General features: G+C 44.2%; 1 protein-coding gene across 1 annotated transcript in view; it reads right to left on the bottom strand.

Moving 5' to 3' along the window:
- CCDC178 (coiled-coil domain containing 178) overlaps positions 1 to 15,261 on the bottom strand; it is a 371,835-nt gene extending 356,574 nt beyond the window's left edge. Inside the window, exons 1-2 of the mRNA XM_043507112.1 lie at positions 15,235 to 15,261; positions 13,142 to 13,317 (exon numbers count right to left, since the gene is read on the bottom strand). Of these exons, the coding sequence (XP_043363047.1) occupies positions 13,142 to 13,317; positions 15,235 to 15,261 (203 nt within the window). The remainder of the gene's footprint in view (positions 1 to 13,141; positions 13,318 to 15,234) is intronic.
- Positions 15,262 to 24,674: the final 9,413 nt, after the last annotated feature.

Genomic DNA, 24,674 nt, shown 5'->3' with positions numbered 1-24,674 from the left:
CTGCCTTAATCAATCACTGGCCTGGACTAGCAGCTAGGAGTCCCCGGCTGGGGCGCTCCTAGCAGCATGGGGGCAGTGTTTTCCCCAGGAATTGAAATTGGGGGGGTGTTCGCATTTACGGCGAGGGAGTCAGGGCTGATCAGGGGCGAGACCATGAGGGTGAAGGTGGGCTATATGGCACCATAGTAAAAACTGAAAAATGTTTCATGACCATTTTATTAAATTTAACTCATGTTTTAAAATCATCACACAAATTGAAGTAGGCTACTCAAGGCTTCTATGAAGCACTACATCTACATCCTTCTTGGTTTCTTATTAAAATTTTGCACAGCTCTGTTAATGAACTTCTTGAATGAAATGTGTTCATCTTCAGTGGCTTCTCATTTGTCCGGTACTTCTATTCCTTCAATTAATATGCTCATTAGTTCATTCACATGATGAGGCAGAAGGCGACTTCTTTCAGAAAACAAAATTTTATTCAAACGATGAAAAAGAGCGCTCAACTGTAGCAGTTGTGACTGGGAGTAGCAAGAGATGAATTCCTACTTCTTTCATTCCAGGAAACATAGCACAAAGATCAGGTCGAGCCACTAGTGGTGATAAAAAAGAAGCTGAAGTCAAATCTTCATTCATTCGCCATATGATATTTCACTCTCTGTTCAAATTCTCTACTCTGTCCTGAGCACATGGCAGCCCCATTGCTAGTAGTGCCTCACTCCACTCAACTATCAGTGTTTTGTAGGACAGGGATCTGTAAAAGCTACGTAGAGGTTGAGGAGAATCAAGAAGTTGCTGTTGTAGATTTTTAAGAATCAAGTCTGTGTACTTTTTCAGTTGTCTTAACAAACACTTCTTGTCCTCTTCACTTAAGGATTCAATATAAATGCCTTCATTAGTCAACTTCCTGACTGAAATCTTTGCTTCTTCCAGTACTCTGATTGATCCAAATGTAGCTTCTATTGCTGGACAAAGTTCTACTATTGTTGTAGAAGATGCCTGAATGGCATTGTTTAATGACCCAAGTGGTTTCAACAATAGACTTACAAGAGAGAGAATGGCAATAGTCTTCTCTGAATGTAGTAGCAAAAATAATGCCTCACTACTTAGATCAAGCCCATCTTAGTAAATACTTTCCAAAGCCAGCAAGAATGGCTGGCGTAATTTTAAGACAACAGCCAAGGATCGCTCATGAGAAAGCCAGCAGGTTTTCCCAGTTTGGACTAATTTGAACTTCAGTCCGAGCGTATCTTCTATATTTTCCAAGATATTCAGGGCTTTTTTTTTTTTTTTTTAAAAACTCTTGCTGAAAAAACAATATAATGAAGACATTAAATGTATAGCTTTTTTAATGTCTTTTGAAGAGTCTGCAGCTCGTACTAACACTAGTTGGAGTAGATGGCCTCTGCAGTGTGTATAGAAGAGATTAGGGTTACACTTTTCTCTGAGCAAAGCTTGTACTCCACCATGTCTTACAGAGAAGTTTGCATAGATTCATAGATACTAAGGTCAGCAGGGACCATTCTGATCATCTAGTCCGACCTCCTGCACAACGCAGGCCACAGAATCTCACCCACCCACTCCTACGAAAAACCTCACCTATGTCTGAGCTATTGAAGTCCTCAAATCATGGTTTAAAGACTTCAAAGAGCAGAGAATCCTCCCTCAAGTGACCCGTGCCCCATGCTACAGAGGAAGGCGAAAAACCTCCAGGGCCTCTTCCAATCTGCCCTGGAGGAAAATTCCTTCCCAACCCCAAATATGGTGATCAGCTAAACCCTGAGCATATGGGCAAGATTCACCAGCCAGATACTACAGAAAATTCTTTCCTGGGTAACTCAGATCCCATCCATCTAATATCCCATCTCAGGGGATTAGGCCTATTTAACCTGAATATTTAAAGATCAATTACTTACCAAAATCCATTATCCCATCATACCATCTCCTCCATAAACTTATCGAGTAGAATCTTAAAACCAGATAGATCTTTTGCCCCCACTGCTTCCCTGGGAAGGCTATTCCAAAACTTCACTCCTCTGATGGTTAGAAACCTTCATCTAATTTCAAGTCTAAACTTCCTGGTGGCCAGTTTATACCCATTTGTTCTTGTGTCCACATTGGTGCTGAGCTTAAATAATTCCTCTCCCTCTCCTGTATTTATCCCTCTGATATATTTATAGAGAGCAATCATATCTCCCCTCAACCTTCTTTTAGTTAGGCTAAACAAGCCAAGCTCCTGAAGTCTCCTTTCATAAGACAAGTTTTCCATTCCTCTGATCATCCTAGTAGCCCTTCTCTGTATCTGCTCCAGTTTGAATTCATCCTTTTTAAACATGGGAGACCAGAACTGCACACAATATTCCAGATGAGGTCTCACCAGTGCCTTGTATAATGGTACTAAAACCTCCTTATCCCTACTGGAAATGCCTCTCCTGATGCATCCCAAAACCGCATTAGCTTTTTTCACAGCCATATCACATTGGCAGCTCATAGTCATCCTATGATCAACCAATACTCCAAGGTCCTTCTCCTCTTCCGTTACTTCTAATTGATGTGTCCCCAACTTATAACTAAAATTCTTGTTATTAATCCCTAAATGCATAACCTTACACTTCTCACTATTAAATTTCATCCTATTACTATTACTCCAGTTTACAAGGTCATCCAGATCCTCCTGTACAATATCCAGATCCTTCTCTGAATTTGCAGCTCCATCAAATGCACAAGCAGCCATTTGTTTGGAGTCCAACTGACAAGCATTTAACTCTTCGAAAGTGTGGGTTGTAACAGATGCAGCTAATGTGTCTTCTATAACTTGGACATCTAGAAATGCATCTACTGGCCTACCACTGATATCAAGATAATGTACACAATGACTTAATACTTGATGCCCATTTGCATCAGTGCATTCATCAGCCATGTATGCAAATTTTTTGAATGTGGTGAGAGAGTTCTTCACTTTTTCAACTAGAGAGTCTTTCACTGTTGCACTACATGCTTCTAGCCAGTCAGCTGAGTTTCTTGCAGAAAGATAGTGAGCGTTTGCTGGTCTTGTTCGGAACCAGTGTTCAACTTCAGGATGAACAAATGACAATGCACTTAACATTGGCCTCCAGTTTGTAGTGTGTGGTATCTCTTGCTTAAACAGAAAGTATGATGCCACAGCCATGTTTGTTTGCAAGAACTATGTTGTGTCTCCAGCATTCTTAACAGCCTCATTAAGTACTTCTAAAATTGGCTTTGAAAGTGGGCTTATAAGGCTTTCTGCATGTTGATGCACTCCAGCATTAAGTACTTCTAAAATTGGCTTTGAAAGTGGGCTTATAAGGCTTTCTGCATGTTGATGCACTCCAGAGGCATGGTGTTTCGCAGCCTTTTCACGTAGTTTGTCAGCACTGGCTTTGCCGATCGGTCTGACAAACCAAGCTCCTCCACTTTTACAAAATCATAGCATTGGAAAGCTTTCCTTCTTTGTAAACTTTTTTGCAAGATGTACACCAGTAGCCATCTTTTGTAACTCTGACTGACAAACATTGGGAACTGCCTTTAGGTTTTGGAAACACTGTTTCTTCAGTAGGTAGCTGTATTTGTGCTTCGGGCTGGTCGGATGTCAATACACCACTTGAACCTTCAAATGACATGTTGATATATTCTCGGTTCTTGATGTGTTCGTCACCTTGGTTGGTTTTTGAGGCCTCTGAGTGGAAAAATTGTTGCATTGTTTTTTGGCTTTTCATTTTCACTTTGATCTACAACATATAAAAGAGATATGAATAAATTAAATGGTTTTGTTAGGATAATGCAAATTTAACATACGGATAATGCAAATTACACCAAAACACATAAAGAGTACTAGACTTCTAAAACAAATATCTTTTTAAAAAATTATTTAATTTAAATTGACTTTCGAAAAGTAAGCCTCCACGGGATAAGAGGGAAGTCCTCTCATGGATCAGTAACTGGTTAAAAGATGGGAAACAAAGGATAGGAATAAATTATCAGTTTTTAGAATGGAGAGAGATAAATAGTGGTACCCCTGAGAGGTCAGTACTTGGACCATTACTGTTCAACATATTCATAAATGATCTGGAAAAATGGGTAAAAAGTGAGGCAGTAAAATTTGCAGATGATACAAAACTATTCAAGATAATTAAGTCCAAAGCAGACTGCAAAGAGTTACAAAGGGATTTCACAAAACTGGGTGACTGGGCAACAAAATTGCAAAGGAAATTCAATGTTGATAAATGCAAAGTAATGCACATTGGAAAACAATCTCAACTATACATATAAAATGATGGGCTGTAAATTAGCTGTGAACACTCAAGAAAGATGTTGGAGTCATTGTGTATGGTTCTCTGAAAATATCCACTCAATGTGCAGCGGCAGTCAAAAAAGCAAACAGAATGTTGGGAATCATTAAGAAAGGGATAGATAATAAGATAGAAAATATAATATTGCCTCTATATAAATCCATGGTATGTGCACACCTTGAATACTGGTGCAGATCTGGTCACCCCATCCCAAAAAAGATATACTGGAACTGGAAAAGGTACAGAGATGGGCAACTAAAATTATTAGGGGTATGAAACAGGAGGAGAGATTAAAATGACTGGGAATTTTCATCTTAGTAAAGAGACAACTAAGGGAGGATATGATAAAGGTCTATAAAATCTTGACTGGTGTGAAGAAAGCGAACAAGGAAATGTTATTTAATCTTTCACAAACACAAGAACTAGCAGTCACCCAATGAAATTAATAGGCAACAGGTTTAAAAAAACAAAAAGTACTTCTTCACACAACATAAAGTCAACCTGTGGAACTCTTTGCAAGGGGATGCTGTGAAGACCAAAACTATAACAGGATTAAAAAAAAATTTGGTAAATTCCTGGAGAATAGGTCCATCAGTGGCTATTAGCCAGGATGGGGAGGAGATACCATGAGTGTCTCTAGCCTGTTTGCCAGAAGCTGGGAATGGGCAACAGGGGGTAGATCACTAGATAATTACCTGTTCTGTACATTCTCTCTGAAGCATCTGGCCTTGATCACTGTCAGAAGACAGGATACTGGGCTATATGGACCATTGGTCAGATCCAGTATGGCCATTCTTATGTAAAAATTAATTTCAATAATAAAAATGTTTAGTACAGAAACTCCCCAACATAATGACCTCTCAAGATAGCAACGATGTGAAATAACAACCTTGGTAAATAAAGCATTTTAAAAATCTTGGTTTACTAGGAAACATATTTATATAAAATTTCCATTTCCAGTCACAAATCTAGCATTCTGGAGCACAGTCACTAAAATATAGTCCAAACAAACGTTTATTTACCGTGCCCCCCACTTTTCCCTCCACCTCACCCCACTCACCAGTGTTTTCCTTGGTCAGTGGAGATTCAGAGTTCAGAGGTGCTTTCATGTGAGGTCACCTCCCAAGTGGGGGGCAAGAAAGCACCTTGCTCGTTCCTTCTGCTGCTCACTGTTCGCTGTGGCCACTGTTTTTCATTGTGCCACCATTCATTCCATCGCTCTGTTGCCAATGGCCCTGTGCCATCACCTTCTGCTACCACCTGCCACTGTGACCTCTGTGAGTTGGTCTCTTGAGGTTCCACCCAGCTCTTAGTGATTTCAGCTGAGCTCTCAGTGGGGGAACCTCACTACTAGTACAGGCTAGGCCACCTCTTCCACAGAAACACTGTCCCCCAGCAGATCTAAGCACTTAGACCTGATTATCAGTGATTTCAGCAGTAGTGGTCACTTAACAAAATAAAAGACTATCTATGGAGCATAATCAGCTCTGTCTTTAAACAGTGGAGAGGGGCAGATCTAATAGTACTTGTGACTCAGGCAGACCATCAAGCAAAACACCTGTCCCCACCCTCTCTCTTGATGCCCTCAATCAGCACTGGCTAAGTACAGTTATACTGCCCTTTACTCATACAATAAGAACAACATTTCATTACCCCCCTTGCCCGCACTGAAGTGATTTGTAACCCAACCCCAGCCAAAATCTATCACTTGGGCAACACAGCTCTATTTGCTGGATAGCTAGGTAGATTAGGTTTGAATGTTAATACAATCTGGTCCTGAAGCCTTTCCCCCCAGCTCCTAGCTAATCACTAGCTGTCAGGGAGAGCTCATTTAGACTTTGCTTACAAATCATAATTTGAAATGATTAGGTTGGCCAACATCACCAAAATGAATGCAGTGACATTGTCATAAAAAACAACAGCTGTATAAGGAAGCTAGTCTATGTTCATACTTTTCAAATCTATTATACTTTTTCAGATACATATTTTATCATACACTGTATATGCTTTTAAAGTGTGTATTAATGTTTCAATTACAATTCAAATTTCCAAACAATCACTAAATTGGCAACACTGCATATAACTAGTTCACAAAACTGTGGGGGGGAGGGGCGGGTAGGGAAATCCCTACATGGGGGAGAACCTACCCACCTTCACCTCCCAGAACCTCCTCTAACTACAGGAAGCTCAGAGGCTGCTGCCTAGGCAGCACAGAAGTGAGGGTGGCAAACAACTTTATAATCCGGTCCCCCCACAATCCCATTTGGGTCAGGACGCCCAGGGTTACACCACCACGAAATTTCAGATGTAAACATCTGAAATCATGAACTTTGACCAATTTTAAAATCCTCCGGCCATGAAATGGACCTTGAATTTGATAGGGCCCTAGTGATATCCTGGCTCCACTGAAGTCAATGGCCAAACTCCCACTGACTACAATGGAGCCAAGATTTCATTCAGTGTGACTTATAAAATATAAAGTATATGTATTTTGTAACTCTAGATCAGAGGTGGGCAAACTACAGCCCGCGGAACTCTCCTGCTCTGTCCCTGAGCTTCTGGCCCTGGACGCTAGCCTCCAGCCCCTCCTCTGCTGGTTCCCCCTCCACCACAGCCTCAGCACACTGCGCCGCCAGCACAATGCTCTGGGTGGCAGCACAACTGCAGAGCCATGGCCTGATCCACTGTTCTGTGCTGCACGGTGGCGTGGCTGGCTCCAGCCGGGCAGCACGGCTACCTGTTCTGGTGCTCTGGGGGTGAGGCTGTAGCACTGCCAGCCACCGGTGCTGCAGGCAGAGCGGTAAGGGGGCAGGGAGCAGGAGGGATTGGACAGAAGGCAGGAAAGTGTGGGGCGGTGGTCAGAGGGCAGGGAACAGGGGGGTTGAATGGGGGCAGGGGTCCCCCGGGGGTGCAGTCAGGAAAGAGGAGGGGTTGGCTGGAGTAGGAGGGGGCAGTCAGGGGCAGGAGTCTGGGGAGCTGTCAGGGGACTTTAGATGGGGCAGTAGCGCCGGGGGGAGGCCATCAGGGGGAGAGAAACGGGGGGGGTCAGATGGGGGCAGGGGCCAGGCCACGCCTGGCTTTTGGGGAGGCATAGCCTCCCCTAACCGGCCTTCCGTATGATTTCAGAAACCCGACGTAGTCCTCAGGCCAAAAAGTTTGCCCACCCCTACTCTAGGTCAATCAACATCACCCCAGAAAATCCAATAAATCAGCAATAAACTGTGTACCACAAGACTGAAAACAACTAAGGTTTAATTTTAATCTTCTAATTTTTTCATATTAAACATGTCAATGTTTTCACCTGGTGTTTTAGGTGCTATTTAAAGAGTATGTGTGGTGTTATACTTTGCTAAAAGTAGTTCCTAGCCACAACTGGCCTTTTGGGGTATGCTGAAAGGCTAAAATCCTCCTAATATAATTGTCCCTCAAAAAGTGAATGAAGGACAATATGTACAGACCTATTTATTCTATAAAGCAAGATTTCACTTTGAGGCACTGATCTTGCAAACAATAAGTAACTTGCTTAACTTTAAATATAGGAGTAGTCCCATTAAACAAACAGGTCATCCCATTGAACTTTAAGTTAAGCACCTGCACAAATCTTTGCAGGATTTAGGTCTAAAAATGTATGTTTGTTGTTAAGACAAAAATAGTTCTTTTCAAGAATATTATAAGTCCATGTTTCCCTTTTATGAATATACCAGTATTGTTTTCTAGTTCTGAATGAAGCATGATCATTGCAGAATGATATGTACAACAATATAATACTGTTTTAAATAAACAAATCAATAATAAGAGCCATCTCTACTTTAATATCCCATTTTAATTTTATTTTGTATTTTAAAACTTCTACATGGTTTGAAAGAATAGACAACTTTTTAGAGAAGCATATCTTATTTTTACATGTGTTATAGTTACTTAAATTGAGTTTAGCTACAAAAATTAAATGAGAAAAGTTTGGCAGGAACACAAGTTATTTTAAAAACAAAGAAGGAAAAGATCAAACTACTAAACAGTATGAAGTTGCATATCTGTGTGTTATACTTTAATTGACTATCCATTGCCAAAGACCACATCTGTGTTGGATAACTATAAACATATTTCTGACGCCAGCTGAACATGAATATTTTGTAGCAGTGTTCAGATCTCGGAAGCTAATTATTTCCTGATGCTGTGTGAAATTGTTACATTAGAAAATAATTAATAGAAGAATCAAATTTAAAAAAAAAATACTAAATTATGAAACTGGCTTTTGCTTCATGATCCACAGTAGGGTAGAGAGTAACTCACACTGTTCAGTACAACTAATGTAGGAGCATAGTATTATTTGACTGCCATTAAATTATATTCTTAGAGCAGGGGTGGGCAAACTACAGCCCACAGGCCGGAACAGGGAACTATGGCCAATGGGAGTTTCAGAGGAGGTACCCACAGGCAAGTGTGGAGCCCTCTGCCGCCCCGGATGTGGTACCAGCCACTTCCAGGAGCGATGCAGCGCCGGGCCAGGCAGAGAGCCTGCCTTAGCTCCGCTGCCTCCCTGTAGCCGCTCAAAGTAAGCGGCGCCAGGCCAGAGACTACACCCCACACCCCAACCCCCTGCCCTGAGGCCCCTCCCACACTTCGCACCCCCTCCCGCACCCGAACCCCCTGCCCTGAGCCCCCTCCTGCACCCCTATCCCCCCCACACCCCAGCCCCCTTCCCCAGCCCTACATTCATGGCCCTGCATGCAACTTCCCCACCGAGATGTGGCCATCGGGCCAAAAAGTTTGCCCACCCATGTCTTAGAGGATAGAGGAGCAAGGTGGATGAGATATTTTTTATTGAACTAACTTCTGTTGTGAGAGAGACAAGCTTTGAAGCCACACAGAGCTCTTCTTCACGTCTAGGGGGAAAAAAACAAGGAGTCCTTGGGGTACCTTAGGAACTACCCAATTTATTTGGGCATAAGTTTCATGAGCTAGAACCCACTTCATCAGAAGCATGAAGTAAAAGATACAGGAGTAGGTATAAATACATGAAAGGATGTGGGTTGCTTTACATAGTGTTAAGTTAGTCTAACGATATAAAACAACTAACAGCAGGATACCAAGGGAAGAGAAATAACTTTTGAAGTGGTAAGAGTGGCACATTACACACAGTTGACAAGAAGGTGTGTGTAACAGTAGGGAGAAATTAGTATTGGGGAAACCACTTCAAAACGTTTCAGAGTAGCAGCCGTGTTAGTCTGTATTCAATGCATCCGATGAAGTGAGCTGTAGCTCATGAAAGCTTATGCTCTAATAAATTTGTTAGTCTCTAAGATGCCACAAGTACTCCTTTTCTTTTCACTTCAAAAGTTATTTCTCCTCCCTTGGTATCCTGCTGTTAATTGATTTATCTTATTAGACTGACCTAACACTTGGTAAAGCAACCCACATCCTTTCATTTATTTATACCTGCTCCTGTATCTTTTACTTCATACATTTAATTAAGTGAGTTCTAGCCCACAAAAGCTTATGCCCAAATAAACTGATTAGTCTCTAAGGTGCCACAAAGTCTCCTTGTTTTTTTTTGCTGATACAGACTAACACAGCTATCATGTGCCAGCAATGCCCCTCTGCCATGTACATTGGCCAAACTGGACAGTCTCTACGTAAAAGAATGAATGGACACAAATCAGACGTCAAGAATTATAACATTCAAAAACCAGTTGGAGAACATTTCAATCTCTCTGGTCACTCGATTACAGACCTAAGAGTGGCTAACCTTCAACAAAAAAGCTTCAAAAACAGACTCCAACGAGAGACTGCTGAATTGGAATTAATTTGCAAACTGGATACAATTAACTTAGGCTTGAATAGAGACTGGGAATGGATGAGTCATTACACAAAGTAAAACTATTTCCCCATGTTATTTCTCCCCCCCACCGCACCCCCCACTGTTCCTCAGATATTCATGTTAACTGCTGGAAATTTTCCATTTCCATTTTCCACCAAATGCATCCGATGAAGTGAGCTGTGGCTCACGAAAGCTTATGCTCTAATAAATTTGTTAGTCTCTAAGATGCCACAAGTACTCCTTTTCTCTCCTTACAGTGTGTATGATAAACCCATTGTTTCATGTTCTCTGTGTGTGTATATCAATCTCCCCTCTGTTTTTTCCACCAAATGCATCCGATGAAGTGAGCTGTAGCTCACAAAAACTTATGCTCTAATAAATTTGTTAGTCGCTAAGGTGCCACATGTACTCCTTTTCTTACAGCTACCACTGAAACCTGTCACCATGCAAGGTCTAGGAAAGGTACTCCAAGCCTCACAGCTAAATGCAGAGTAGGACAGATTGTTTAGCATAAATAGTTAGCACATATTTTAAGGGACCATTCAAGGCAACTACACTGCATTACCTTTCAGCAGGGGTTCTCAAACTGGGGGTCAGGACCCCTCAGAGGGTCGTGAGGTTATGGGGGGGTCACAAGCTATCAGCCTCCATCCCAAACCCCGCTTTATATCTAGCATTTTAAATGGTGTTAAATATATTAAAAAACGTTTGGGTTGCACTCAGAGGCTTGCTATTTGAAAGGGGCCTTGAAGGAGGGCATGGGGGAAGGATTAAAACAGAGAAGATAGTAGAGGAAATCATCAGTATCTCAATAATGACTGGTTTCAGAGTAGCAGCCACATTAGTCTGTATTCACAAAAAAGAAAAGGAGTACTTGTGGCACCTTAGAGACTAACAGCAGCTGAAGGCAACAAGCTAACACTTCCTTCTCTTTCCCACATAAAAGAACAAAAAACAACATAGGCGAGCGTGCGCACTCACAAACCTAGTTTAAAATGCATACAAATGCAGCAAGAATAAAACCAACATTTAAATTTTTCTCAGTTTGTGCTCCACAGCTCAATAATTCAAATTAAATAACTATTTTCAATTGTATTCAAATAAAAGCACTTTGGATAGTTTGAAAACATCCCAAAAGTTTTACTTGATTAATTTAAAACATACCATTGTGAGTGCAGGAAAAGGGGATTGTTTTTAAATTGTTAGGTTTACAGGGTTCTACGTAACTGTACTTATACTGAGCACTAATGGATTCTGGTACTATACAAAAAAAATCAATGCCACAAGGAGCCTATATACACACTAAATCAAAGGACAACACAATTCAGACACATAATAAAAAGAGTTCAATACTTAGGCCTGGTGTACACACCATTTTTGTACTGGTACAACTAGGTTGGTTAAGGGATTGATTTTTTTTTTAAACAATATAGTTATCCTGGTATAATATCAATCTCCCTCCCGTGAGTCAATAGCTATAATAGTAAAAAGCACCTTTGTATACTGGTATAACTACCAGTATAATAATAATGCTTTACTTATATCAATACAGTTAAAGTGGTAGACAAGCCACTTTGGAAGTAACATTTTGTGTAGACAAGCCTTTAGGAAGTAAAGAATGGTGAGCGTAAAAGAGGCATGTTATCAATATTCAATATTAATTGTTTCTTGTTCATACTTGTTAAGGCAGAAGGTCGAGAAATCTAGAAATGTTATGTAAAATTATGCAATACCCTAACTTGGTGCGTATGCTTTTTTTCCAATGAAAAAAACTGTTTCTATTCCTACCCCTAAGCCCTACATGACAGGCAAACTATAAAAGTCAATAAAAATAATTTACTATGACATTTAAGTCACTTTAAATACTAATAAAATTGGATATTAAGTACAAAGGGAAGTTAAATGTTTGGCTTTAGGATTGTCAAAAATATACTTTTACAAATTTTATCTACTATGAAAGACCCCAAACTCCAGCAACTACTTAAGGCAGATGAATCCAGACACCAAAATAAGGGAGGGAAATGCTCTGTCCCACCCAAACCAAGAAAAATGTTACATAGTCTACTACAGGACCTCCAGGCAACAGGAACCCTGGGACTTCCAATTCCTTCAAGGGGAGACATTCACACTGACTCTTTTCCTGGGGGCTTGTTTCAGTCCTGCCTACCCAGGTCCGTGATGAGAGACTGAGATCAAAGTCCATTCCCAAGCAGTGGTCTGCCATTGCTGCCAGTCATGCCCTGTTCTTCCTCTCCCACTTAACACCACTTTGAAAACCCCCTCTGTGTACAGGTGTGAGACACACTTTATTTCAAACCTAACTATAGTCTCTACTTTCCTTTTTTTCCTGACCAGAAATGGGGATCACAGAATCATAGGACCGGCCCCGGGGAATGAAGGGCTGCAGAGCTGGGACAGAGCAGTGGGGTGGGCGCAGAGCCCGATTCAAAGGAGGGGCTCAGGTGTGACAAAGCAGGGTAGAAGCAGCAGGGCAGGTTCTGGGGGATGGGAGCAGCGGTTATCCAGCAGAGGGGGAGGATGGGGAGTACAAAGCTGGCAGGAGAAGCAGTGGGGTGGGGGCAGCGTTGGGGGAGGGGAGGAGCAGCAGCGCCTAGCGAGGGGGAGGGAAAGGGGGCTGCATGCAGAGCTAGAGGGTAGAAGCAACAGGGCAGGTACAGCGCCGAGGGGCAGGAGGGAGGCGGCAGCAATGGGGCGGGGGTGCAAGACGGAGGCAGTGCTGGCCTGGCGGCGAAGGAGACGGTTTAGGAGAGAGGGACCCGACGCGGGAGGCCGGGGAGCGGAGCCTGCCTGCGGCCACGCTCGGGGGACTCCGCGGGGAGTCACCTCCCAGCCCAGACAAGTCCCCCCGCCCACGCGGAGGCCAGAGGGCTGGTCACACGGTGCTGCCTCGTCCGGAGCCGCTTGAGCCCCGCGGCCGCCCGCCACCGGCGCCCGAGGCTGCGGTCTCGGCTCGGGGATCCGCGGCCCCCGGCCCCGCCCAGTCCCCGCTACTCACGTGCTGCGTCCGCCCAGCGGCCCGGCCGAGCAGAGCAGAGCAGGGCCCCGCCCGCTCCCGGGCTGCGGACGGTTCCTGCCGCCCGCGTGGCGGTTGGGGGCGTTGTATTCTCCTCTCGGAGTTCGTTCGGCCCGTCTCCAGGCAACGGCAGCCCCCTCCCGCGCGAGGGCGGGCAGCTAGGGAGCGTCTGCAAAGCCCCCTCTCCTTGCCGGGAGGCGACCTCCCCCCCCCCCCCGCGCCCGGGGCGGCCCAGCCCAGCCCCTTGTCCCTGAGCGCTGACCCGCGGGGAGCGGGGTCATTGGCTGCACAGCGCCGGGCCTCCCTTCCTTCGGCCGAGCCGGACAGTTGTCGTCGCCCCACTCCTACGGGGCTCGGGAGGGGCCCAGGGTGCAAGCGGGAAGGGGCTCCGGGCACTGTCCCCATGCGGGCTCCCATCCCTGCCCGTCCAGCTTGCCTGGCTACCCCTTGTCCTGGCGGGGTGGGGGGCGGCTGCGGGATGTAGCCGGCCAAGGCGGGGGGGGGGCAACACGAGGTCCTAGGGCCCCAAATTCCTCTCCACCAACCTGCTCCAGCTAGGGTTGCCAGCTTTCTAATCGCACAAAACCAAACACCCCTGCCCTGCGCCTTCCCGTAGGCCCTGGGGTGCAGGAGGGGGCTGGGGGCAAGGGGTTGGGGTGAGGGGAGGTGAAGGCTCCAGCTGGAGGTGCAGGCTCTGGGGTGGGGCTGGGAGGGGGGGGTTGGGATGCAGGAGGGGGCTCAGGGCTGGGGCAGGAAGTTGGGGTGCGGGGTCCTGCTGCCCCTGCTGCTCCTATTGGTTGCGGTTCCTGGCCAAGGGGAGCTGCGGAGCCAGGGCTGGGGGCGGGGGCGGCACACGGAGCTTCCCTGGCCGCCCATGCCCCTATGGACCACAGGGACCTGGCGGCTGCTTCCAGGACCCACACGGAGCCAGGGCAGGCAGGGAGCCTGCCTTAGCCCTGGGCCCCCACTACTCCATAAAGCAGACTTTTAACAGCCCTGTCGATGGTGCCAGCTGGAGTCACCAATGGCCCTTTTTGACCGGGCATTCTGATCAAAAACCGGACGCCTGGCAACCCTAGCACCAGCCTAAGCATCAGGACTCCTGGGTTCTCTTCCTAGCTCTGCCACTGATCTCTGGGGCTGTCAGGTTTTTCATCTGGGGATAATGATACTGACCCATCTTTGTAAAGCACTTAGAATTCCGGGGCTGTAAAGCATTATACTGTGCAAGTACTAAATACTGTTATTTTACATCTCTCTGTCCAGCATTTTGCACACACGCTTTGTATCACCCGCTTGTCACTGTGCATGTTTGTTTCCCTCCCTTGTCGTCTGTGCTGCCAATGCACAGCCTTTCCAAATAGCAGAGTATGTGTAAAGCTTGGTGTTCCAAGAAAAGAAAGAGATTAATGTTATCTTTACCGTACTGAAACAGAATTGATTTTAAACATGCACAGTAATACTGTCTCCACAAATGATCAAAAAATCATGAGCCCCCGCAATTCAACAGATTTAAAAATCATGAGATTTAAAAAATAATATATTTTGAGTCCTTTTTATTTGCCCTCTGGTTCTTCAGCTCTTAGGGTTTGTGGTTTCAAGCTTTTTTGCCACAACTATGAGGCTAGAAATCTACTTTAAAAAAAAAAGTGTTTTGTGTATTCACATGACTCCTGAAGCTGCAACTTTTAAGAAAATATCAAATATTGTGAGACTTAGAATAAAATTGTGAGAGTTAGTAACACTGGCAAATGAACTTACAAATAATGTAGGCAATTTTGTTTCCTTGCCTATGTTGTTTATAACACTTTATATTGTTAAACATGATCTATCCTGGTTTGTAGAGTAGTGAAGGGGATTTCTAAAAGTGCTAAATTCTGATTTAACTCTGCTCCCATTAAAGTCTTTTTTTGATTAACTTAAAAGTTTGGGTTAAGAACTTAAGAGTGTGGATGTAGTATCCTTAACCTTCTAGAGCACCAGGCAGGTGGGTGTAACGCACTCCCCAGCTCTGGAGCACTAGATAGGCAGTGGGTGTTCCAGCCCCAGAGCTCCGGGTGGTGCAGCCCCAGCACCTCCAGCCCTGGAGTGCTGGGCGGCATGGCCTCAGCCACCCCAAGTTCCAGCCGCCCTAGCTCCAGAGTCCAACCCCAGCAGGCTTCCTGGAACTTGGAGCAGCCTGCCTGGGCTGGGGCTAACTAGCGGTAAGCAGGAGAGGGTCTCGGGGGCAGGGCCATACAGAGCTGTTTGGGGAGGCACAGCCTTCCCCAGCCTGTTATATGTGCCGCCCGTGGAGAGGTCATTGATACAGAGCAATATGGATGGCCTGGTAAACTGGGCACAAGCAAACAATATGCATTTAAATATAATCAGATGTAAAATTATACATCTATGAACAAAGAATACAGACCATACTTACAGGTGGGGGACTCCATCTTGGGAAGCAGTGACTCTGGAAAGGGCTTGGAGGTTGTGATGCTACTCCCCATATTCTTCATAAACTATTATGATATAAATATGGCATATCTAAGATGTATTTTATGCAAGATGGGTCATGTGAGATATCATTGGAAAGGCTATGATTTACTGAATATGATTATCGTATTTGTATGTATGTATCATTTCTGTATCTGAAGTTAGGAATATGGACTATGTATCAATTACAAATGAGTTTGCACCTGGGGAATGCCCACCAGACAAAATGCAATCAGTCTGGCTGGTTAGTCAATGGGCTAGTAGGCAGAACAATAGGACTTTGAAGATGCTAATCTCCCACCTTCCTGAGAAGCTTCCTGGGATGCTGCCTTGACACGGCAGGGTCATGTGATCTGTCACCTGGTACTGGACCCTATCTTGGCCTACTAGTATTTTTCCACTAATAGGGGGTGGAAAACAAACTGGGAAACAAAGGATTCCCGCCATATATAAATCCAATTTAAGGTAGGGAAGTGAGTTAATCTAGGTCAGTTCTTCACTGAGTCCCCACTCAAGATGACTGCTGAAAACACCTAAGACTGATCTGGGGAAGAAAGGACTGGACCCAGGCTAGAAGGTGTCTGGCCTGTGAAAGGAATACCTGGAGTTCTAAGCTGCAAACAAGAGTAGTTTGTCTTCAAGAAACTCTGCAACCAGCTTAAAACAACCCTTAGGGTGAGAAATTATTACTTGTGTCCAGTTTCTTTAGTGTATTAAGTTTAGTTTGTGTGTTTGCTTTATTTGCTCATTAATCTGCTTTGATCTGTTTGCTATCCCTTATAATCACTGAAAATCTATCCTTTGTACTTAATAAACTTGTTTTGTTTTTTCTTAATCAGTTTGTGCAATTCATAAGGGGGGGGAGAAAAAGCTGTGCATATCTTCCTCCACGTTGAGGGAGGAAGCGAATTTCATAAACTTATGCTGTACAATTTTCTGTGCAGTGCAAGACAATATAATTTTGGGTTTACAATCCAGAGGGGGTGTGATATTGAGTGCTGGGTAATTCCCAAGCTGAGTCTTCCCACACAGAGCTGATTTCAGTGTCTGGGTATTTCTGCAGCTGGGTGTGGCCCTACCTGTGTGTGTGCTGGAGGAGGCTTGAGGGCCTGGCGCAGCAGGGCACTGTAAGGGAACCCAGACTGGTGGAACTGGTGGGCTCAGTGGTACCCCAGTACATCAGGTGGCACCCTGAAGGAGGGGGAGGCAACCTGTCACAGGGATCATGATGGATAATCAGCTGAACATGAGCTCTCAGTGGGGCACTGCGTCAAAAGAACTGATGTGATGCTTGGATGTATAAATGGGAATATTGAGAGTATGAATAGAGATGTTATACTGCAGGGGGTGTCACATACTTGATATCTTGTGTAGGTGAGCTTATTGCACACACCTGGGCTCCTTGCATCCCTCCATTTTTCCCACTTATAAGCTTCCTTTGTGCCACCCTTCTGTCCCCTCCCCGCCTATTTCAGGTACTCCCTTGAGGTCCCCCCATTCTCATCCTGCCAGGGGTTCAGAATGTCCCCCATTCTTCCTCCCCACACCAAGGCTTCCTATTCCCCATCCCACCACTTGCCAGGGGCTTTGAGCCCATCCTTCTCCCAATTCCCCCATTTACAGCCCATGACCGGGCCTCTTTGTGTGCCTCTATTGCCCTTTTCCCCTCCATGCCCACCCCTTCTTGAATTGTGGACACCAGAACTGAACACAGTATTCCAGTAGCAGTCACACCAGTGCCAAATGCAGAGATAAAATAACCTCTCTATTCCTGCTTGAGATTCCCCTGTTTATGCAGCTAAGGATCACATTAGCCCTTTTGGCCAGTGTTGCACTGGAAGTTCAGTTGATTATGTTCAGCTGATTATCTATAATGATCCCCAAATCTTTTTCTGAGTCACTGCTTCCCAGAATAGAGTCCCCCATCCTGCAAGTATGGCCTATAGTCTTTGTTCCTAGATGTAAACATTTACATTTAGCCATATTAAAATGCAAAGTGTTTGCTTTCACCCAGTTTACCAACTAATCCAGATCACTCTGTATCAGTGACATGTCCTCTTTATTATTTACCGCTCCCCCAATTTTTGTGTCTTCTGCAAACTTTATCAGTGATTATTTTATGTATTTATTTATTTATTTCAGGTCATAGAAAAAAATGTTAAACAGCATAGGGCAAGCACCAGTCCCCATGGGATCCCACCAGAAACAAACCTTTGGTTTTGTGGAACCTTGTTTTTTCAACTTAAATTTTGGTCTACATTAGAATTGACGTTAGCCTTTGACTTCTGAGGTGCTATGCTCAAAACATGGGGGCCCTGGTCCTGCAATCAGATCCACATGGTGGATCTTTGCAGTCATACAGAGATTGAAGTCAATGGAGATTGAAGTCAATGGAGCTCTGCACAGTTGCAGAAGTCCACTTACACATGTCCAGTTGCAGGATCATGCCCATAGTTATATGATCCCTGCATCAAATTGTGATGAAATTAAAAGTGGCTATGCCTACATTATTTAGTTTTCAGAGCATTGAGTTTCTATATTTCTTAAATTCTACATGCACCTCCTGAGTTAGGCCAAAGATACATGATTGTGACTTCCAACCGAGCCCCAGTTGCATGACGCTCTTTACAGTAAGAAAAGGAGTACTTGTGACACCTTAGAGACTAACAAATTTATTTGAGCATAAGCTTTCGTGAGCTACAGCTCACTTAATCGGATGCATTTGGTGGAAAATACAGAGGGGAGATTGATATACACACACAGAGAACATGAAACAATGGGTTTATCATACACACTGTAAGGAGAGTGATCACTTAAGATAAGCCATCACCAGCAGCGCGGGGAGAAAGGAGGAAAACCTTTCATGGTGACAAGCAAGGTAGGCTATTTCCAGCAGTTAACAAGAATATCTGAGGAACAGTGGGGGGTGCGGTGGGGGGGAGAAATACCATGGGGAAATAGTTTTACTTTGTGTAATGACTCATCCATTCCCAGTCTCTATTCAAGCCTAAGTTAATTGTATCCAGTTTGCAAATTAATTCCAATTCAGCAGTCTCTCCTTGGAGTCTGTTTTTGAAGCTTTTTTGTTGAAGGATAGCCACTCTTAGGTCTGTAATCGAGTGACCAGAGAGATTGAAGTGTTCTCCAACTGGTTTTTGAATGTTATAATTCTTGACGTCTGATTTGTGTCCATTTATTCTTTTACGTAGAGACTGTCCAGTTTGACCAATGCATGGCAGAGGGGCATTGTTGGCACATGATGGCATATATCACATTGGTAGATATGCAGGTGAATGAGCCTCTGATAGTGTGGCTGATGTGATTAGGCCCTATGATGGTGTCCCCTGAATAGATATGTGGACAGAGTTGGCAACGGGCTTTGTTGCAAGGATAGGTTCCTGGGTTAGTGGTTCTGTTGCGTGGTTTGTGGTTGCTGGTGAGTATTTGCTTCAGATTGGGGGGCTGTCTGAATAAATGGACACAAATCAGACATCAAGAATTATAACATTCAAAAACCAGTTGGAGAACACTTCAATCTCTCTGGTCACTTGATTACAGACCTGAGAGTGGCTATTCTTCAACAAAAAAACTTCAAAAACAGACTCCAAGGAGAGACTGCTGAATTGGAATTAATTTGCAAACTGGATACAATTAACTTAGGCTTGAATAGAGACTGGGAATGGATGAGTCATTACACAAAGTAGAACTATTTCCCCATGTTATTTCTCCCCCCCACCGCACCCCCCACTGTTCCTCAGATATTCTTGTTAACTGCTGAAAATAGCCTACCTTGCTTGTCACCATGAAAGGTTTTCCTCCTCCTCCCCCCCCGCTGCTGGTGATGGCTTATCTTAAGTGATCACTCTCCTTACAGTGTGTATGATAAACCCATTGTTTCATGTTCTCTGTGTGTGTATATCAATCTCCCCTCTATATTTTCCACCAGATGCATCCGATGAAGTGAGCTGTAGCTCACGAAAGCTTATGCTCAAATAAATTTGTTAGTCTCTAAGGTGCCACAAGTACTCCTTTTCTTTTTGCGAATACAGACTAACACGGCTGCTACTCTGAAACTCTTTGCAGTAACTGTGATATCTTATATTCAATTGCCTGTAAAACTTGCTGCTAATATAACATAAAATATTACTATAAATTATAGTCTGAATTACAATTAAAAACATTACTAAGTGTAATCTACCTATTTAGCTGTCAATTTTCAAAATTTAATTATATTCAAAACAAAGTGAAACATATGGTATTAGGGTTGTCAGGCGTCTGTTTTTCAACCAGAACGCCCAGCCAAAAAGGGACCCTGGTGGCTCCAGTCAGTACTGCTGATCAGCCTGCTTAAAGTCCAGTCAGTGGCGCAGCAGGGCTAAGGCAGGCTCCCTGGCTCTGTGCGGCTCCCGGAAGCGGCCGGCATGTCTGGCTCCTAGGCGCAGGGGTCAGGGGGCTCCGCACGCTGCCCCCACCCTGAGCACTGGCTCCGCAGCTCCCGTTGGCCGGGAACCGTCTGCGGTAAGCACCACCCGCCCAGAGCCCATACCCCAAACCCCCCCACACCCTAACACCCTGCCCCAGCCCTGAGCCCTGTCCTGCACTCCGAAACCCTCAGCCCCATCCCAGAGCCCACATCCCCAGCTGGAGCCCTCACCCCTTCCCACACCCCAACCCCTTGCCCCAAACCTGTGAAAGTGAATGAGGGTGGGGGTTGGGGGAAAGCAAGCTACAGAGGGAGGGGGATGGAGTGAAAAGGAGTGGGAAGAGGTGTGGCTTTGGGGAAGGGGCGGGGCAGGGCAAAGGTGTTTGGTTTTTATACAATTAGAAAGTTGGCAACCCTATATGGGATAAATGCCTAAAATGTCCAAGTTATAAAAGTTAGCCATTTTCCTTCAGGAGTTAAGCAGATCAAACATAATCACATTTGTTTGCCTAGTCTAAGAAGCTAAAAAGCTAAAACAAATCCAATTAAATACTGCAAAAAAATTAAACTTTAAACATTTACTCCTATACTGACAATTTATATGCCATGTTTCACCCCAGAGTTAAATTGTTATGATCAAGTTGCAAACCCCCAAAAGGAGAATTTATAGTAGAAGTCATGTCATTGTTTCAAGATGTTGGACAGCAGCTGTCAAGGCTTTTTCCACATTATTTTCATTTATAATCTGGAGGCTGGAAATAAGTGTCACTTGATTGTTAATATGCCATGTCATTTGTCTTACTTTTTTTATTCTGCTATCTCAGTACACTTTGCTTACTTGCCCTTTAACCTAACTGCAAGATTTACTGCATTTAGACAGAAATATTTATTGACAAAAGCAGTGCCTTGGAGACTAAGTGGCACAGTAGGTTGGTGCCCAAGCCTTTCACATGTGAAAACCTACAGTACGTTAAAATTCTGCTGGGGTCACAAGTGACAATAAACTTGACTGAATATTTGTCACATCACACACTCGACACACAAGTTGCTATAAGTGACCAGAATAGGACTGGAATGCTAAATTGCATGCCAACCTGTTTTGAAAAGAAGTGGGAATAGCACCTGCCTGCACCTTTCTTGACACTTTTATTTAGTCACAGATTAAGTAGGATTTAATAATAATCACAGTGCACATCAAAAATGTATATATGAAGAAAAGGGTAATAATTAAATTCTAGTCCAAGCACTTGTCATCTTGAGTATATTCCAGCAATGCTCTCAAAATCATTTCTTCACACTTCATTCAAGTCCAAAATCATGTAGTTTATTCTTTTAGCTTTGCCTTATTTGCAGTGTCTTTCACAGCATTTTGCACCAAAGTTGCTAAATATAAATTGGGGTGGGGGCGGGGAATCTTGTGCCAATTTCTAAGCAGTCAAGAAGGGTTTGGACTCCTGGAGTGGGCTAATTCTTCATTCGAAAGGAAATGGCACTGACTCAGGTCTTTCCTAATGTCCTTGCAATACATAAATAGGTTTTATTAGTACTTTAAACAAAAATGGAAAAGCCACCTATCTCACTCCTTTTTCTCATACAGAAGTTGAAAATGAGCAAACACATACAAATATCATTTTCAACATTCTAAAAGAATTTATTAGTCAGCATGTCAGAAGAAGGTTTAAACATTTCTCACCTGTTCTTTGCTGCTTTTGGCAGGAGTTTATGGGGGAATGATGGGATAACATGATTTTGGCAATTAATTGATCTTTAACTATTCATGGTAAATATTCCCAATGGCCTGTGATGGGATGTTAGATGGGGTGGGATAAGAGTTACTACAGAGAATTCTCTCCTGGGTATCTGGCTGGTGAATCATGCCCACATGCTCAGGGTTCAGCTGATTGCCATATTTGGGGTCGGGAAGGAATTTTCCTCCAGGTCAGATTGGAAGAGGCCCTGAGGGGTTTTCACCTTCCTCTGCAGCATGGGGCATGGGTCACTTGCTGGAGGATTCTCTGTACCTTGAAGTCTTTAAACCGTGATTAGAGGACTTCAATAGCTCAGACATAGGTGAGAGGTTTATTGCAGGAATGGGTGGGTGAGATTCTTTGGCCTGCATTGTGCAGGAGGTCAGACTAGATGATCATAATGGTCCCTTCTGACCTTAATGTCTATGAGGTCAGGGTAATTTAATTACTACAGTTTTTCACATACAGTAAAAACTGTGTTCTCTGTCCCTTTACCAATCGGAAAGCTCTAGAAACAGGCATTTCTGATATCTATCAATACAAATCTTCAATCTAGTAGCCAGGACTGATGCCAAAGCTATTTGGGACCTGAGTATTTCCAAGGCAGTCAGACTAGGCTCGAGTTAGCCAAGAAGAGCTGAATGCTATTCTTTCTGTTTGTATCTGCCATTGTGATTGGTCAGTTTATTACTCAGTGTATTGTCCTGTGTTTATGATAAAGTATCAAAATCACCGCACCATTGTGGCATCCAAAATACCAATGAAAAGCAAAGGTGAGAAGCATAAGAGAGTTGTGTTGACATTAAAACAGAAAATAGATATTTGTATACATCTTGAAAATGGCGAGAATAGGAATGTTTATTCATTTTATTGTATTCTAATTCTTTGAAATTTGGTAATCCATTGATAAGTATAACTCTACCCTGGTCTACACTACAGGGTTAGGTTGAATTTAGCCACATTGGGTTGATTTTTTAAAATGAATGCGTCTACACAACCAACCCCGTTCCATCAACCTAAAGGACTCTTAAAATCGACTTCTGTACTCCTCCCCAACGAGAGGAGTAGCGCTAAAATCGACCTTGCTGGGTTGAATTTGGGGTCGTGTAGACGCAATTTGATGGTATTGGCCTCCGGGAGCTATCCCAGAATGCTCCAATGTGACCACTCTGGACAGCACTTTGAACTCTGATGCACTAGCCAGGTACACAGGAAAACCCCAGGAACTTTTGAATTTAATTTCCTCTTTGGCCAGCGTGGCGAGCTCATGCAGTCCTCCCAGAATCACAAAAGGGCTCCAGGATGAACCGAAAAGGAGACACTGGATCTGATTGCTGTATGGGGAGAAGAATCTGTGCAGCAGAATTCCAAACAAAAAGAAATGCTAATATGTATGCCAAAATCGCACAGGGCCTGGTGGAGAGAGGCTACAACAGGGACACACAGCAGTGCCATGTGAAAGTTAAGGAGCTCAGGCAAGCCTACCAAAAGACAAAAGAGGCAAATGGTCGCTCTGGGTCAGAGCCCCATACATGCTGCTTCTATGATCAGCTGTATGCCATTCTAGGAGGGGACCCTAATAGTACCCCACCACTGTCCGTGGACACCTGCAAGGGGGAAGTCTCACACAACAGGGAAGAGGATTTTGTGATTGAGGAGGAGGAGAATGCGCAGCAGGCAAGCGGTGAATCCATTCTCCCCGGCAGCCAGGACCTTTACATCACCCTGGAGCCAATACCCTCCCAAGGTGGGATCCCCAACCCTGAAGCCGGAGGAGGCAGCTCTGGTGAGTGCACATTTGTAACTACAGTACAGGGTTTAAAAGCAATAGTGTTTAATGTTTGATTTGCCCTGAAGAATTGGGATGCATTTGCGGCCAGTACAGCTACTGGAAAAGTCTGCTCAAATGTCTGGGGATGGAGCGGGAATCCTCCAGGAAGCTCTCCTGGAAGTACTCTGAAAATATTCTGGAATCATTGCAGCACAAAGCATGGCAGCAAATGGTCCTGGGTTTTGGTCGCATTCAAGCAACATTCGGTCTATATCTTTCTGTGTTAGCCTCAGGAGAATGATATCATTCATGGTCACCTGGTTGAAATAGGGGAATTTTTGTAAGGGAACAAAAAAAAAGACCCCGTTCATGCTTGGTGCTTGGCTAAAAGGGATCATCGCAGAGAATAGCCATGCGGCGGGGGGAGGGGTGAAGGGATCATTTCAGAAAATAGCCATGCAGTGAGGTGGGGATGAGGGAGGGGTGTGCTGCACATCCACCCGAAAACCGCAGCCCCTCCTTTTAAATGTGAAACCCAACCGGCATTGCTTGCTATGGGAAAGGATGGCGCTGCAGTTTGAAACCATTCCCACATGCTATGAACGTGTAAGAAGCCAGCCCCGCCTACTAAAAGGCTTACCATGGCTGCCTGGAAACCAAATTCGGTTGCCCAGCCGTGTGTGATGTGTCACCATACCGGCAGGCACTCAATATAAAAGCCAAAATGCGACCTTGTACCTAAAGCACATGTGCTGTGAATTGCTTGATTCACTATGAAAGAGTCTCCCTTTTGTTCTCAGAAATGTATCATCTTAAATTTTACTCTCCCTTTTTATCCTCCCGCAGGTGCAAATGTTTCTATGTTCCCCCTATCATCTCCGTCGCTGAGGTTATCACAGATTAGAAGGGGGGGAAAAAGCACTCGCGATGACATGTTTTCCAAGCTCATGCATGTTTTCCCGCTTTGATAGGGCACAGCTTAATGAATGGAGGCATTCAGTGGCAGAGGCCAGGAAAGCATTAAGTGAGCACAAAGAGCAGAGGCAGGAGGTGATGCTTAGGCTAATGGGGGAGCAAACAGACATGATGAAGCGTCTG

This window comes from Dermochelys coriacea, chromosome 2, assembly GCF_009764565.3.
Source record: "Dermochelys coriacea isolate rDerCor1 chromosome 2, rDerCor1.pri.v4, whole genome shotgun sequence".
Classification (NCBI taxonomy): domain Eukaryota; kingdom Metazoa; phylum Chordata; order Testudines; family Dermochelyidae; genus Dermochelys; species Dermochelys coriacea.
The sequence above is the reverse complement of the archived record's forward strand: the minus strand, read 5'-3'. Positions and strand labels throughout refer to the sequence as shown.